The sequence below is a fragment of the Lissotriton helveticus genome, chromosome 3_1 (genome assembly GCF_964261635.1).
Source record: "Lissotriton helveticus chromosome 3_1, aLisHel1.1, whole genome shotgun sequence".
Classification (NCBI taxonomy): Eukaryota; Metazoa; Chordata; class Amphibia; order Caudata; family Salamandridae; genus Lissotriton; species Lissotriton helveticus.
This window is the reverse complement of record NC_136061.1, coordinates 1,956,474,755-1,956,489,827: the sequence shown is the minus strand read 5'-3', so window position 1 is coordinate 1,956,489,827 and position 15,073 is coordinate 1,956,474,755. Positions and strand designations below refer to the sequence as shown.

The window sequence follows — 15,073 nt, the reverse complement described above, 5'->3', positions numbered from 1 at the left end:
TGTTTAGTCTTAAGAATTTTATCGCTTGTGCAATATTCAACACATTCTCTAACCATTCTTTCTATCTCCAAATCCATTCCAGGCCACCAAAATTGTGTTCGTAACATCTCCTTAGTCTTCACAAATTTAAAATGATGCCTTTTGGCTTGATTTCAGCTGCTTCAGTTTTTCAACGCATTATGGCACGCATTCTCAAAGGTCTGTGTGGCGTAAAGTGTTATCAAGACGATTTGTTAATATTTGGAGCTGATATGATTGAACATAATGATTGTGTATGTGCAGTATTAGAGAGGTTGAGTAATGCTGGTTTGTCACTTAAGAGAGAGAAGTGTAAGTTTGGGTTGGTAGAAGTGAATTATCTTGGACATTGTACTCTCCTGCCCCCAGGTACTTTGTATTTCCAGTGATGTATGAGACAAAGCTAATTTAGTTCTATTTTCCACAAACAATTACCTCATTTTGCACAGCTTTTCCTTACAGGATGAAAAGGCGCATTATGCAATATTTGCTAGTATAGCGCTGCAACTGATTAGACTGCCATTGCCACAATAAGTAATGCTAGCAGCGGTACTTTTGTTATGGTATTTCTTTCCAACGTTCTTTTATTGCGCCATTTTCCACCAGCTAACTCCAATAACGGAAGCAGACTTACCATTAACTCTTCAGGTGCCGGTCTTTCCTTCGGAAGCTTCCTCATGCTGTGGATGACAAGGACATACACTTAACACAACATATCAACCGGCCCGCCCATACAGCTAAATGCGTAAACACAATCGTCTCATCGTGACCAACCTACATTTCCACCACACAGGTCAGCCTCATGTACTTAGCAGTTTGAAACTTCAATAGTCAAAAACGTTGCTAGGGAGCTTACATTTGGGAGAAAAAAATGTTACAACTAACAAAAAAGGAGAACAGATCACAACATACTCATATGATAAGTAATGGCATGGCACTGCAGAACGTGCATATTGCATGGAAAGTGGTAACGGAAACATAGGTTTCAGAGAAATACAGTTTCAACCACAATGAAACCATTCTAACCAAACCTTTGCAAGCCAGTCAGAGGCAACACTTCCAAAAGGGTAAATAACAGTGCACCTGACGAACAAGTGACTTACCTTTGGGTTATGCACTTTCAGGTGGATACATTAACAGCAGATTCCTCATCTTTAGAATATTTCCCAGGCACCAGACTAGATCTGAAACTTATTATTTTTTTAACAGCAGTGCACCCGAGTACCACTACGTGAAGCTCTGCAGCTCAGCGTTGGCCTTGTTCTGCCCCGAAAGTGACAGAAGTAAATACCTCCCCAACGTGTCAGTGTCAGTTTGTTACTTAACTCTTTCCGCACCCTCGAATGCGAATCATGGACAATTGGAGGCAACAGTGTGTCGATCTCTAATTTGGACCCATTTTAGATGGTGAAAGGGAGACCACTCAACAGAACTGGGATGTAGCAGTCAGGAATGTGTGGTTAGATAAAGTATTCACCAGAAAGAGCGTTACTGAAGGCAAATAACGTGTTCTGCTTATGAATACTTTGTACAGCAGATTCCTCACCTTTAAGATACATACTAAAGCAGAAATTCTCAAAGGTGGAAGGTCTGTAGATTGGGCTCGGATCAAATAGTCCTGCAGTACCAAACAGGCAAAATGCCTATCACGTAGGACCTCCCTGTCAAGGCAGTAGTGCTTCGTGAACATGTGCCCACGTTGTGGTCTGACAGATTCCAATGACAGGTACTCTGTGCGTCAATGCTGTAGTGGCAGCCTTGACTCCGGTGCAATGGGCCTCAGTCCTTCCAGAGGCACTTTTTGTCCAATGTGTAGCACATCATAATTCAAAGCACTATTCACCTCAAAAGAGTCCGTTTCGGCACAGCCTTCCATTTCTTTGCCCAAGAGAACCCTACAAAAAGCTGATCGCTTACCCGATGACCTTTGGTGCAATCAATGTAAAAGCTTAAAGTTCTGATGGGGTCCAGGCAATGGAGTCTCTCCTCTTTCAAGGGGAGAAGTAGATAAATGAACACGGGGAGGGTGATGGATTACCCAGTATGAAAAGGTGTCACAAGCTTTGTCAAACAGGCTGCCCTGATCCTCAACACCAGTTTGTCTTAGAAAAAGGTGGTGTAGAGAGGCTGCACCGAGGAAGTCATTCATGGAACAAGCTGAGGTAATCGTAATTAGGAAAACAGTTTATAGAGTCAAAAGACTCAACGAGCAGTTGTGCTTTGGGTTAAAGGGGATGCACATGAGTAACATCAGAACCACATCAAGATTCCACTGTGGCATCACAAACGGTTTGGGAAAGAACATGTGTCAAACCTTTAATAAACCTCATCACAACAGGTGATTTAACAAGCATTTACAATGCAATAGTTCTCGCAGTTGTTAGAGTTTGAGCTATTGGCATTGTAAATGGCAATGTCTTTTATTTATGTGTTGGTTTTTAAAACATAAATAAAAGGCATTGTCATTTACAATGCCAATAGGTTAAACTCTCGCAAATGCGAGACCTATTGCATTGCAAATGCTTTTTTTATGTAGTGGTCTGTGAAGTTCCACTTGCAAGTCATGGAGCACGCCCAGGTCAAGCAGAATCTGCGGTGTTTCTAGACAACTGAAACAGCCAATTGTTTTATGGACATTTCTTGCAGGGGCTTCACAAAAAACAACCACGAGGACTGACAGGGGAGACCCCTCAGCAATCCTGCATATTAATGTTTTAGGAGAAAAGATAGTTGCAAAAAAATACTAGGCGTGACCGTCTGGACAAGATTGGACAAAAGCAAAGAAAAACAGCAGTCTTTTCCACGTTTGGGGTGTCTTTAAAGCCCTAGCCTAGCAACATTTTAACTGCACTCTGCATCTGCACTCTAAATCTGCACTCTGCACTCTGAATCTTGAATCTGCACGCTGCACTCACACTCTGCACTCTGAATCTGCACGCTGCACTCACACTCTGCACTCTGAATCTGCACGCTGCACTCACACTCTGCACTCTGAATCTGCACTCTGAATCTTGAATCTGCACTCTGAATCTTGAATCTGCACTCTGAATCTGCACTCTGAATCTTGAATCTGCACTCTGAATCTGCACTCTGCACTCTGAATCTTGAATCTGCACTCTGAATCTGCACTCTGCACTCTGAATCTGCACTCTGAATCTGCACTCTGCACTCTGAATCTTGAATCTGCACGCTGCACTCACACTCTGAATCTTGAATCTGCACTCTGAATCTGCACTCTGAATCTTGAATCTGCACTCTGAATCTGCACTCTGAATCTTGAATCTGCACTCTGAATCTTGAATCTGCACTCTGAATCTTGAATCTGCACTCTGAATCTTGAATCTGCACTCTGAATCTGCACTCTGCACTCTGAATCTTGAATCTGCACTCTGCACTCTGAATCTGCACGCTGCACTCACACTCTGCACTCTGAATCTCTGCACTCACACTCTGCACTCACACTCTGCACTCACACTCTGCACTCACACTCTGCACTCACACTCTGCACTCACACTCTGCACTCACACTCTGCACTCACACTCTGCACTCACACTCTGCACTCACACTCTGCACTCACACTCTGCACTCACACTCTGCACTCACACTCTGCACTCACACTCTGCACTCACACTCTGCACTCTGAATCTGCACTCTGAATCTGCACTCACAATCTGCACCCACAATCTGCACCCACAATCTGCACTCTGAATCTGCACTCACAATCTGCACCCACAATCTGCACTCACAATCTGCACTCTGAATCTGCACTCTGAATCTGCACTCTGAATCTGCACTCTGAATCTGCACTCTGAATCTGCACTCTGAATCTGCACTCTGCACTCTGAATCTGCACTCACAATCTGCACTCTGCACTCACAATCTGCACTCTGAATCTGCACTCTGAATCTGCACTCTGAATCTGCACTCTGAATCTGCACTCTGAATCTGCACTCACAATCTGCACTCTCAATCTGCACTCTCAATCTGCACTCACAATCTGCACTCACAATCTGCACTCACAATCTGCACTCACAATCTGCACTCTCAATCTGCACTCTCAATCTGCACTCTCTGCACTCTCAATCTACACTCTCTGCACTCTGAAACTGCACTCTGCACTCGCAATCTGCGCTCACAATCTGCGCTCACAATCTGCACTCACAATCTGCACTCACAATCTGCACTCACAATCTGCACTCACAATCTGCACTCACAATCTGCACTCTGAATCTGCACTCTGAATCTGCACTCTGAATCTGCACTTTGAATCTGCACTCTGAATCTGCACTCTGAATCTGCACTCTGAATCTGCACTCTGCACTCACAATCTGCACTCTGCACTCAAAATCTGCACTCTGCACTCAAAATCTGCACTCACAATCTGCACTCACAATCTGCACTCACAATCTGCACTCTCAATCTGCACTCACAATCTGCACTCTCAATCTGCACTCTCAATCTGCACTCTCAATCTGCACTCTCAATCTGCACTCTCAATCTACACTCTCTGCACTCTGACACTGCACTCTGAAACTGCACTCTGTAAGTGTGCTTACCCCTCTTCTAGTGCACTTCCTCAGAGGTAAGAAGCACTATATACATTCAGCTACAATACAATACACGCCTTTCGCGAAATTATTTTCTTCCTTTGGTTGTCTGCCCTGGACTATATATATATAGATATATATATATATACTACGTGTAGAAAACAAAAAAAAGCTTAACACAAAAAAGAGACAGGACGCTTTATTACAGTTTTATAAACATCAACTTTATCGACTGTTAACACCTCTCTTGGATCCGAAAAACCCAAACAGGAAATCACGATGATCATCACAAAATATGTAATTGCGCAGACAAAGCGTGAGAATACTTTCATCGTTAATAGCCCATAGCCAACAGCAAGATCTCAAATACTCTGTACCCAACAATACCTAGGGTACACTGCTAGATTGATTTAGTATGGCACTGGAAGGGGAGGTGTGTGTACGAGGCCTATCATACTGTCTTCATAAATGTAAAAAGCCTACCTGTTGTGCTGTTCGGTAACTTTGCCCTACGGCTCCGAGAATATTTGCTGAAAGAACAAGCGGGAGGCGGCTCGGGCGCAGCACGTCTTCCGGAGACGTGCGCATCCACAGAGCTGAGTCGGCTCGTGCACAGGCCAGTAGCGGCTCGTGCACAGCTCTAGACTCCCTTGCCAGTGAACACGGCGACTATAGAACTCGCTGGCGGGAGCGCTTCGCGCTCCAACGCCAGCTCGACCTAAAAATGGACATTTGATTGGGCAAATGGAAAAAGGCCAAAGAGTCAACAAATAATCTTTAATACTGTCTCACTGCAAGGCCTTGTTGGGCCTATGACAAAACAAAAAATTAAACATCCAACGGTTTAACTTATAAGCAGTCTGTGTTGTGGACTCCACACCTGGCCACAACACTGTCACGGCCCCTGGTGTAAATGGACTTTGGAGAGGGACAACTGATAGCGAGGATGACATTCACAACCTCAGGCAGTAAACTGAATTCAGGCAACTCATGCCGTTCAATCTCAACACATGGAGGTGTAGATTATGCAGGTTCAGGTGCAGAACCCGTCCTTGCTGCTGAGACAGAAGTTTCTACCGAAGCATTAGCCTATCCTAATTGAAGGACAAATGCTCATCCTTTGACGTTACGGGTACCACACTTTTTTGGCCCAATCTAGGGCTACTACGACGACTTGGGCCAAGTTGTTCCTGATTTCTTCAGAACTCGGATCAGAAAAGACATAGGCGCACAGGAGTCCAGTGCGCCACTTTATTCTGAATGCATATCCTAGAGAGAGCATTCTTGGGAACTCCAGCATGCAGAAGCCTGGAAACTGCGCATTCTTGACAGTGGTGGAAAGATCTAGTGAGGGTCTGAAGATGCTCTGTGCCACTTTGGGGTGTAACTGCAATTTGTGATCCACCAGGTCCTTCTGGCTGAGATTGTCCACCCTGCCATTTAAAGATCCCACCAGATGGACCACAATCAGGGAGATGCCTTAACACTGCAGCAAACTCCAGAGGTGCACAGCCTCTTGGCACAGACCCAGGACACTACTCCACCCTGCTTGTTGGGGTACCACATGGTGGTGCTCCTGTCCACCAGAACATGCACCAGCCTTCCCTTGATGGATGGCCAAAAGGCCCTCAATGCCAGGCGAATGGCTCACAGCTCCAACAAATTAATGCGGAGCAGGATTTCAGCCAGAGACTAGAGTCCTCTGATACCACCTTGTTGAGAGGACCTCCACATCCCAGCAGTGACGGAATTGTCAACACCATCAGCTCAGGTGGGGAAGGGAGAGAGGTCTGCTGCTGCCCAGGTTGCAATGGAGCAGCCACCACTGCAGAACTTGTTCAGTTTCCTCTGAAACCTGCATAACATCCAATAGGCTTCGGGTGGCTTGGCAGCTAAAGATGGTGGATGCGTGAGCTTGCTGCTCCGCACCGGGCTGCTACTTATCCTGTCCCATCCAGCACACTCCTGGCCCACAATAGACAGTGGAGCATACCCAGAGTTCAGGGGGAGCCAAAGGAATTGTGGAGCGCTGCTCGTGAGCAAGGAGTGCCTGGACAGCTTAGGACTGGGGAGCAGAAATTCGAGTCTATGCTTTCAAGATGACGACGCCGGGCCTGTAAGCAGAGGAGTTGGGGAGGCCCTGAGCTTCTGTATGGTTCCTGACCCAACTATTCTTGGGGGCTCCAGAAAGCCCACTGCATTGGTGCAATGCTCCTGAGGAGGGGGGGGACGCCATTGCATTTATTTATGAGATTTATAGAGCGCAAACGAATGCCCGAGGGCGTCTTGGCGCTAAAAATTCGATTCATGACTCTCCTGATTTTGGGTCCCAGGATGATTACTGGTTAAACAACCAGGTCTTTAGACTTTTCCGAAAAGAAAAAAGAGTATAACTCATCCTGATTGGCAGAGGAAGAGAGTTCCAGAGTCTGGTTGCAGCAACTGTAAACCGCCTGTCTCCCCAGGAAACAGTTCTGGTTGGAGGAACTGTTAGTTGGTGCAAAGTAACTGATCTCAGTTGTCTTGAAGGACAGTATGGGGTTATCTGGTTCCTGAGAAACTGCGGGCCTAAATTATGTAGTGATTTAAATACAAGGCACAGTGTCTTGAATTTTATTCGTTTTTTAATTGTCAACCAGTGAAGATTCCGAATAGTTTGGGCAACTGGTTTGAATTTAGGAATTCTGGTTAGCAATCTTGCCGCCGCGTTCTGTACTGATTGCATTTTATTAACAACCCTGGTTTGTGCGTTGGCGAACAGGCCATTGCAATAATCGAGTGACGATAGTACCAATGTACTTACCAGGGTTTTACCTGCAGTGTCGGGTATAAATGGAATGATTTTTTTAATGAGTTTTAACTTGTGAAAAGCTGTAGCCGCAATTTGGTTAGCGTGAGCAGAAAAGTTAAGATTTTCATCAAATACCACTCCTAAATTCCTAACCCTTGAGACGGGGGTTGGCAAAGTTCCAAAGGATGCTGGCCACCATGCAGGAGACCAGCAAGGGGAGAGTTTCCCGAAAATGACAACCTCAGTCTTTTGAGAGTTTAATTTAAGGGAACTAGCGGACATCCAATCCCCAATCGCCAGCATGCTCTCCTGAAAACGTTCCGCCACCTCTTCTCCGTCAATATTAATGGCAAGAACTAGCTGGGTGTCATCTGCGTAGGAAGTAAGGCCCATCCCGTATTGCTTGATGACTTTAGCTAGGTCCGACACATAGATATTAAAAAGTGTCGGACTTAGGGATGAGCCTTGAGGAACCCCACAAGGTAGAGAAAGCTCACTTGATTTGAAAGGACCTAGGGTAACTGCCTGAGTCCTTTCAGATAAAAAAGAAGTAAGAAGGTTCTTTGCTCCCTGTTGGATTCCCATCTTTCCGACACGGTCGATCAGGATGGAATGATCGACCGTGTCGAAAGCGGCAGATAGGTCCAGCAGTACAAGCACTGCCGCTCCTCCCTGATCTCTGATGGTTCTAATATCATCAGCGGCTTTGATTAGAGCCGTTTCTGTGCCGTGATATTTGCGGAACCCAAACTGGGTATTATCCAGCAGGCCGTGTTCTTCAATATACTCCGACAGCTGGTGATTCATGGCTTTCTCTACCACCTTAGCCAAAAAAGGAAGGCTGGCTATAGGTCGATAATTATTTTAATCATCTTTAGCCAGATGTGGTTTTTTTAGAAGAGGTTTTAGGAGCGTATTTTTCAGAGTGTTGGGAAAGGTTGCTGATTTAAAAATTACATTACATATTTGCGTGACAACAGGAGTTAATAGGTCCATAACCGGTGGAAATATTTTTGGTGGACATGGGTCTAGAGCAGATCCTGATTTTATGGTGTTAATGATGTCCCGAATTTGTTGCTCTGTCATTTCTTTAAAGTGAGTTAGGGAGCAGGCAGTGGATGTCGTACAGATGGGATGAGAGATATCTCTGTGCTCCTCGGAGAAGGCCAGATAAATAACATTAACCTTTGTATAAAAAAAGTTGGCCAGTGCATCACAGAAAGATTGCGAGGGGGGGGGGAGCCAAATCAGGAGTTTTTCCAACTAATTCCTTCACTACTTCGTAGAGCTGTTTGCTGGAATTCTTGGCCTTTTCTATTTGATCACTAAAGAACTGCTTTTTGCAGTAATAATATTTTTTTATAGTTAACAAGTGTTTCCTTGTAACAGGATTTACATTCTTGATCATAGTTTTTTTGCCAGAGTCTCTCGGCATTCCTACAGGTCTGTTTTTGTTTCCTGAGTTCTTCTGAGAACCAAGGCGCAGAGGGGGCTGTCCTATTCCTGGATATAGATTTATGAGGTACCAGAGCATTTACAGCCTCACCCAACCAATCTGAGTATTGACTCATGGCTATATTTGGGTCTGATGAAATCACCGGGCATGTGCTGTTAAGTAATGCTCTGAAGTCTACATTGTCGAGGTCCTTCCATGCTTTAAAAGGTGTACGACAAGGGCCAGATGGTCTGTCCAATGGGGCATCAGTAATGGGGATAGAGCAAAGGATGACATAGTGATCAGACCAAGGGAGCGGGAGGATGTCTTGTACAAAAATCCCATTATAATTGGAAAAGATGCCGTCCAGAGTATGGCCAGCCTCATGAGTGGGAGAAGATACTAACTGAGAAAGTCCTAGTGTTTCCATGTCTGACAGTAATGAAAAAGTTTCATTATTGTCGTGTTTATCTAGGTGAAAATTGAAATCACCTAAAACTGTATAGGAATCCTCAGTTGCCAACGATTCCAGCATTGTATTCAGGTCAGCGAGAAAGTCAGTGCGTGTTCCAGGTGGTCTGTACAAAAGCACACCTTTAAAATTATGCGAAGGGGTCAGCAATATAGTGAAAAGAATAGATTCACAGGTTAGTGACAGAATGGGGGAAATTGTCACTGTAAAATTATTCCGGACAATTATTGCCAGACCACCTCCTTTCTTTCTCTGTCTGTCCTGTCGATAGACCTTGTATCCTGTAGGAATTGCAACCACTAAACCAGGATCTGAGGCACTATCCATCCAGGTCTCTGTGACAAATAATATGTCTAGGTTCCTATCCTTAATAAGGTCTGCTATTTCCTGTCAGTGTCTTACAAGTGATCGGGCATTAATGAGTGCCATCGAAATATTTATGTTTCTTTTGGCACTCTTTTTATTGAGCAAAACATTGTTTGTAATAAAAGGAAGGGTAGATTTACAATGAGGGCAGATAATATCAGTCAATGAAGGAATATAATCTGGGTCGTGCATCAAACAGTGACTGATTGAAGGGGGTCTTAGTTGCAGTAACTCTATCTTAGAATGGGAGATACGAACCTGAGATCCTCCAGGGGTCGTGGCCCTAGGCCCGGTCCCGGCACGGACGGGCGCAGACGGGCGCAGACAGGCTTGCCTTTGGCGCGGCTTCGGCGGACTCGCTGGGCCCGCCCGCTGTGCGGACGGGATAGCATTGTTCTTATATCCGGTCGTGAGGAGGGTGGGAGGCGTCCAACAGCTGGACCGCAACCCTTTCCTCCGCTCAAGATGGAGGCTGCAACCCTATCTCCGGGGGCGTCATCACCTAGTCGTGTGCGCCGAGGATCGGGTTCGAGCGTGACAGGAGGCAGGTCACAAGAGTGCAGCTATTGAATTTGGAAGCACCAATTCACGACGCAAATTATAAAATAACAGTTTTAAAATCACAGTTATCACCAATTTACGACGCAAATTATAAAATAACAGTTTTAAAATCACAGTTATAGCAGGCTCATACCCCGGCTTCCGCTTCAGGGGAGAAACATGAATTAAATCAGCGCGCTGTGCTTTTCCGGCGTTTTTGTATCCTGGGAGGGCGGGAGGCGTCCAACAGCAGGACCGCAACCCTTTCCTCCGCTCAAGATGGCGGCTGCAACCCTATCTCCTGGGGCGTCAACACCTAGTCGTGTGCGCCGAGGATCGGGTTCGAGCGTGACAGGAGGCAGGTCACAAGAGTGCAGCTATAGAATTAGGAAGCACCAATTCACGACGCACATTATAAAATAACAGTTTTAAAATCACAGTTATCACCAATTCACGACGCAAATTATAAAATAACAGTTTTAATATCACAGTTATAGCAGGCTAATCCCCCGGCTTCCGCCTCAGTGGAGAAACATGAATTAAATCAGGCATTGAGCGGCCTGCAGAGGGGTGAGGGCTCTGGGAGGACCAGGGTCGTTGTGGAACAGGGAGGCTAGAACCTGACATACCCTGCTGCGGCTTCAGGAGAGCCGCCAGCCCTGGCGAGCCCGGATGCAGACACACCCACATCTGAGAAGCGGAGCGCCGATTGGCCAGGCAGATGCCTGACCAGGACTGACGGAGGTGCGGGGAGTGGGGGTGTCTTCCTTGCTGGACAACAGACACTCAGAGTCGGGGTCCGGCTAGCAGCGTGAGGCTTGGTGAGGCTAGGCGTGGCCCCGCCTCCTGCATGCCTCTCTAATCCTGTGCGCGGCCTCGGCCCTACTCTGGGCCGGAAACGAGACCTAGGGCACGGAGACCCTTGGGGGCTCCGGATGCTGGTTCCCGTTGCCCGGGATAGGGGCTGCGCCGCTAACCTGACAGGCTTGTGGCGGGACGGGGCCCCGTGGGGGCCACAGAACAGTGATAAAGAGAGGTGAAGGGCTGGCAAGATCCTCTGTGGCCAAGGGAGGGCCTATCACCCTGGTTGACCAGGACATGGGCATGCCCCCGCCTGGGAGCAGAGTGCGGGACCACTGATTAATTTGGCTTGGGGCTAACTTGGCCCCATGGGTGTGTGGTGTGGAGGTAGCCTCCTTGCTCCTTGTGGGCAGCAGATACTTGGGGCCTGGGTTGGGGCTCGGCGTGAGGAGTGATGCTAGGCACGGCTGGGCCTGGCTCCCCCTCTGCATTCCTCTTCTTCACTGTGTGGGGCCACGGGCAGCTGCCCTGAGCGGGACATAGGTCCCTGTTAGTGCTGAGGGTGCGGAGGCGAGGGGGCACCGGCCTGGAGTAGGGTCGGCGTCGGAGACTGACATAGAGGTCCTCACCCCAGCCTTGGTGGAGACAATCTCTTGCCTTTGACTCGGCTCAGGGCCTGGGGGGTGTGGTGGTCAGAATGACACCTCCCGGGTCTCCGACCCCTCTCCTCGTTCCTGCAGATGAGCCCCCACCCGTCTGGAGCTGTGGGTCAGAGCCCGGCCCTGTTTCTCAAGGCCTTGGACTGTCCTGGAAGACTGTACAGCTGTGAAAACCTTCTTTTGAGCTATACTTCATACTCGCTGTGCTGAAGAGGCTGGGCAACAAGTAGAGGTGTGGGACCCCCGTGGTGGCAAACATGCAGGGTTAACCCTTGCCCTGCTGGGCGATTGATAGACTAAGCACGTAACAGTGATGTTGTTGTGATCTGTTCTCTGAACCCGAGCTCCGAGATCACCCTTATTTGCAGTGAAACCCCAGAGAAGGGTGACTCATAGACACAACGGCAATAGCAGCTATTGGGTCCGCTCCTTGGGCCGGAATGGATAAGACCAGAGCAAAGCCAACTGGAGCGCCCCCGGTTCAGGAAGATGACTCCCTGGAGTAGAAACAAGGGAATCCAGGATCCTTATTCTTGGAGGACCCAGTGCAACAACAGATGACCAAAATATTAGAAGCCATTGCTGACACTAAAGCAACATTACACCAATATATTAGTACTGTGTTGGTAGGGTTAAGGCTCCTCAGGGCAGAACATCATAAGTTGGCTGAAAGGGTGAAAGTAGCAGAGTCCGCTCAGCTTAACACAGCACAACAGGCATTGTCTCTCCAAGTGGCAGAGTTCTCTGACAAAGTCCGTAGCCTGGAGCGCAGGGACGAAGATGTACAGGGCCGCAAAGAATAAACATCTTTAGAGTGGTGGGCCTGCCTGAGGGAGTGGAGGGTGGAGATATGATCGCCCACCTTGAGCCTTGACTCCACACAAGCCTTTTTTTTAAGTCAAGAAAGCCCTTTGGGAAAAAAGACAACAATACTCCCTAATGTTCCCTGCTCACCTCTGCTTATTTTTAGATGGGAAGACTCATTTTTGCAAGGACCCCAAGATTACGTGGGAACGGATTGAGGCCTATAGATCTGACCTAGAAACCAAGTCCATCTCAAACGAGAGGGAAGGAGCTGTGGGCTTCAGGCAGTGGCAGAGATTATGCAAGACCAAGGAACCCTCAGGGAGGCTGGCTCCCACTCTGTGAAGGGACCCAGGGGTCGGACTCAGATTCCTACCATTGGGATAGTGTTACTCTGCCGATAGTTACCTTGAGGACTGGAGACGACAATATCTGAAAATCGAACATACAACTACAGTGCCTGGCCCCTGTGATAGGCTGCACTCCACCGAATCGTTTTAGAGTCTAACTGGGCCGGGTCAAAAATTTGGCCGGTGTGTCTGGCTAAACCAATGACTAAACCTGGCCGCACCCCCTAGAGGAACCACTCCTCAGGTTGGTTTGGGCCCTCTTTGGAAACTGAGGGTTTATCTACAGTTTGGCAGCTGGCTGATGCCAGACTGCTCTGGGATCAGGGACTTGTTGACTGTGGGTATTTTTCTTATGGTTTAATTTGTTTTGGTTGCAGCAGTGGAAATGGATCCTTTATTTGGGGGTGGGATCAGCTGGGAAGCAGAGGTGGGTCAAATCTGGGAATAATTTTCAACCATGACATCAACTCACCATACATTGAAGTTCCTAACGAGGAACATAAAGGGGATGGGCTCGATGATTAAAAGACATAACGTGCACAGCTATTTGAGGAGGCGGGGCACACAGGTGGCTCTACTGCAGGAGACCCACCTTCTGCGGAGTAGAGTGGAGAAATTATGTAGAAAGATGGAGCAGGCAGATCTTCGCAACGTCTTTTTCGGGGTGGGGGTCCCTTTTGAACCAGTACTTACCCTGCTAGATACGGAGGGTAGATATGTGGTATTTACTGGAAAACTGTTTAGCCAGGATATTACTCTTGGCAGTGTATATGCCCCCAGTCAAGACTAGGAGACCGTCCTTTATGACCTCTCAGTCCAGATGACCACGATACCATGGGGTGATTTCAACTGTGTGGCAGATATTTCAGTAGACAGTTCCCATCCCACTCTTCCAGGGGCTCATACCCCTCATACAGCAACAGGGTTCCGAGATTGGAAGAATCACTAGGGGCTAGAGGATATTTGGAGGGTAAAGCACACGGAGGATAGGGAATATTCCCTTTTCTCTCCTATGCATCAATTACACACAAGATTGGATGCCTTCCTGTGCTCCCCAGACTTTAGTGGATCCGTCACATATACTGAATATCTGGGGCGTACTTTTTCGGACTGCAGTCTACTATTGATGACCCACTAACCCCTGGGGACGCGCCCCCAAATTCCACTATGGAGACTCAGCCCCCTGATGTTGGAGGATGTCCACTTTAGGGAGGCCTTGGGCACCGTTATCGAAAACTTCTTTCCCATTAATGCGCAAACAGCATCCACGGCACTGGTGGAATGGGAAGCGCTTAAGGTGGTGGTACGGGGACACTGCCTTGGTCAGTCAATTGGGGTGCAGAGAGAACTCCATACAGAGTTGGAAGAATTAGAGGACCGATTGCGCAGACTGACAACATGCAGGGAGCGGACACCTCAGCTTTGAAACGCTCGCAGGAAATGCAAACACTTTACAACGACACACTAGAAAGGTTACAATGACATGACAATAAGAGATACCTTACTAAGGTGCAGGAAGAGGAGGGGAAAGCAGTCCACCTACTGGCATGGCTGATCAGACCAGAGACCCGCGGGACACCGATCACACATGTCTGGTATGAGGCGGGTGCATCCGTCTCTGACCCAGAAGAAGGTTGGGTGAAGTGGGTGAGAGTTCTATAAGTATGTCCCACGGCAAGAGTTAAGATAGGCACAACAGTATCTGCACAATATGAGGTTTCTCGCCGCACTCAGTAGGGATGCCCTAGTCGCCCCTTTGATTTGCCCTGGAAATTGAGCCTCTAGCCGCAATGTTTTGACAGGGAGGTAAAGGGATGGGGTTGATAGTAGATGAGCGAGACTACACCATCTCTTTATATGCAGATGATCTCATGATTTATTTGAAGGATGCTTGGTTGGGTTCTGACACAGCCTTGTCAAACAAAACATTCCAGTTTCAAATTGGCTGGCGACCTGCCCCAACCCTTCATGTAGGCATTAATTGGGCATCCAACACATTCAAATACTTGAGTATTAATATTTTCCACTCCCTTGATGATCTGAGAGAGGGTAACTTAGATAGGGCGCTCCAATCCCTCCGGTTCTGAGTGTCTTTTTGCGCTCCTTGCGATTACCTATCAAGGCCAGAATTTCCCTGACCAAAATGGTCATGTTACTCCATCTACTCCCGTCAAACTCCCTATCTTAATGCCTACAGGATGGGTTCGACGATTGGATTCCTTGCTGAAGGACCTTATCTGGGAAGATGGGCGGCAGAGAATTTCACAGAAGATACTACGAAGCCCCAAGA

At 47.5% G+C, this 15,073-nt stretch overlaps 1 protein-coding gene across 2 annotated transcripts in view; it reads right to left on the bottom strand.

Moving 5' to 3' along the window:
- Positions 1–15,073, bottom strand: part of MAP2K5 (mitogen-activated protein kinase kinase 5) — a 1,262,070-nt gene that overhangs the window by 43,869 nt on the left and 1,203,128 nt on the right. For both annotated transcript variants that reach the window (XM_078683055.1, XM_078683056.1), the window contains one exon: positions 653–698. In XM_078683055.1, coding sequence (XP_078539181.1) covers positions 653–698 — 46 coding nt within the window. The remainder of the gene's footprint in view (positions 1–652; positions 699–15,073) is intronic.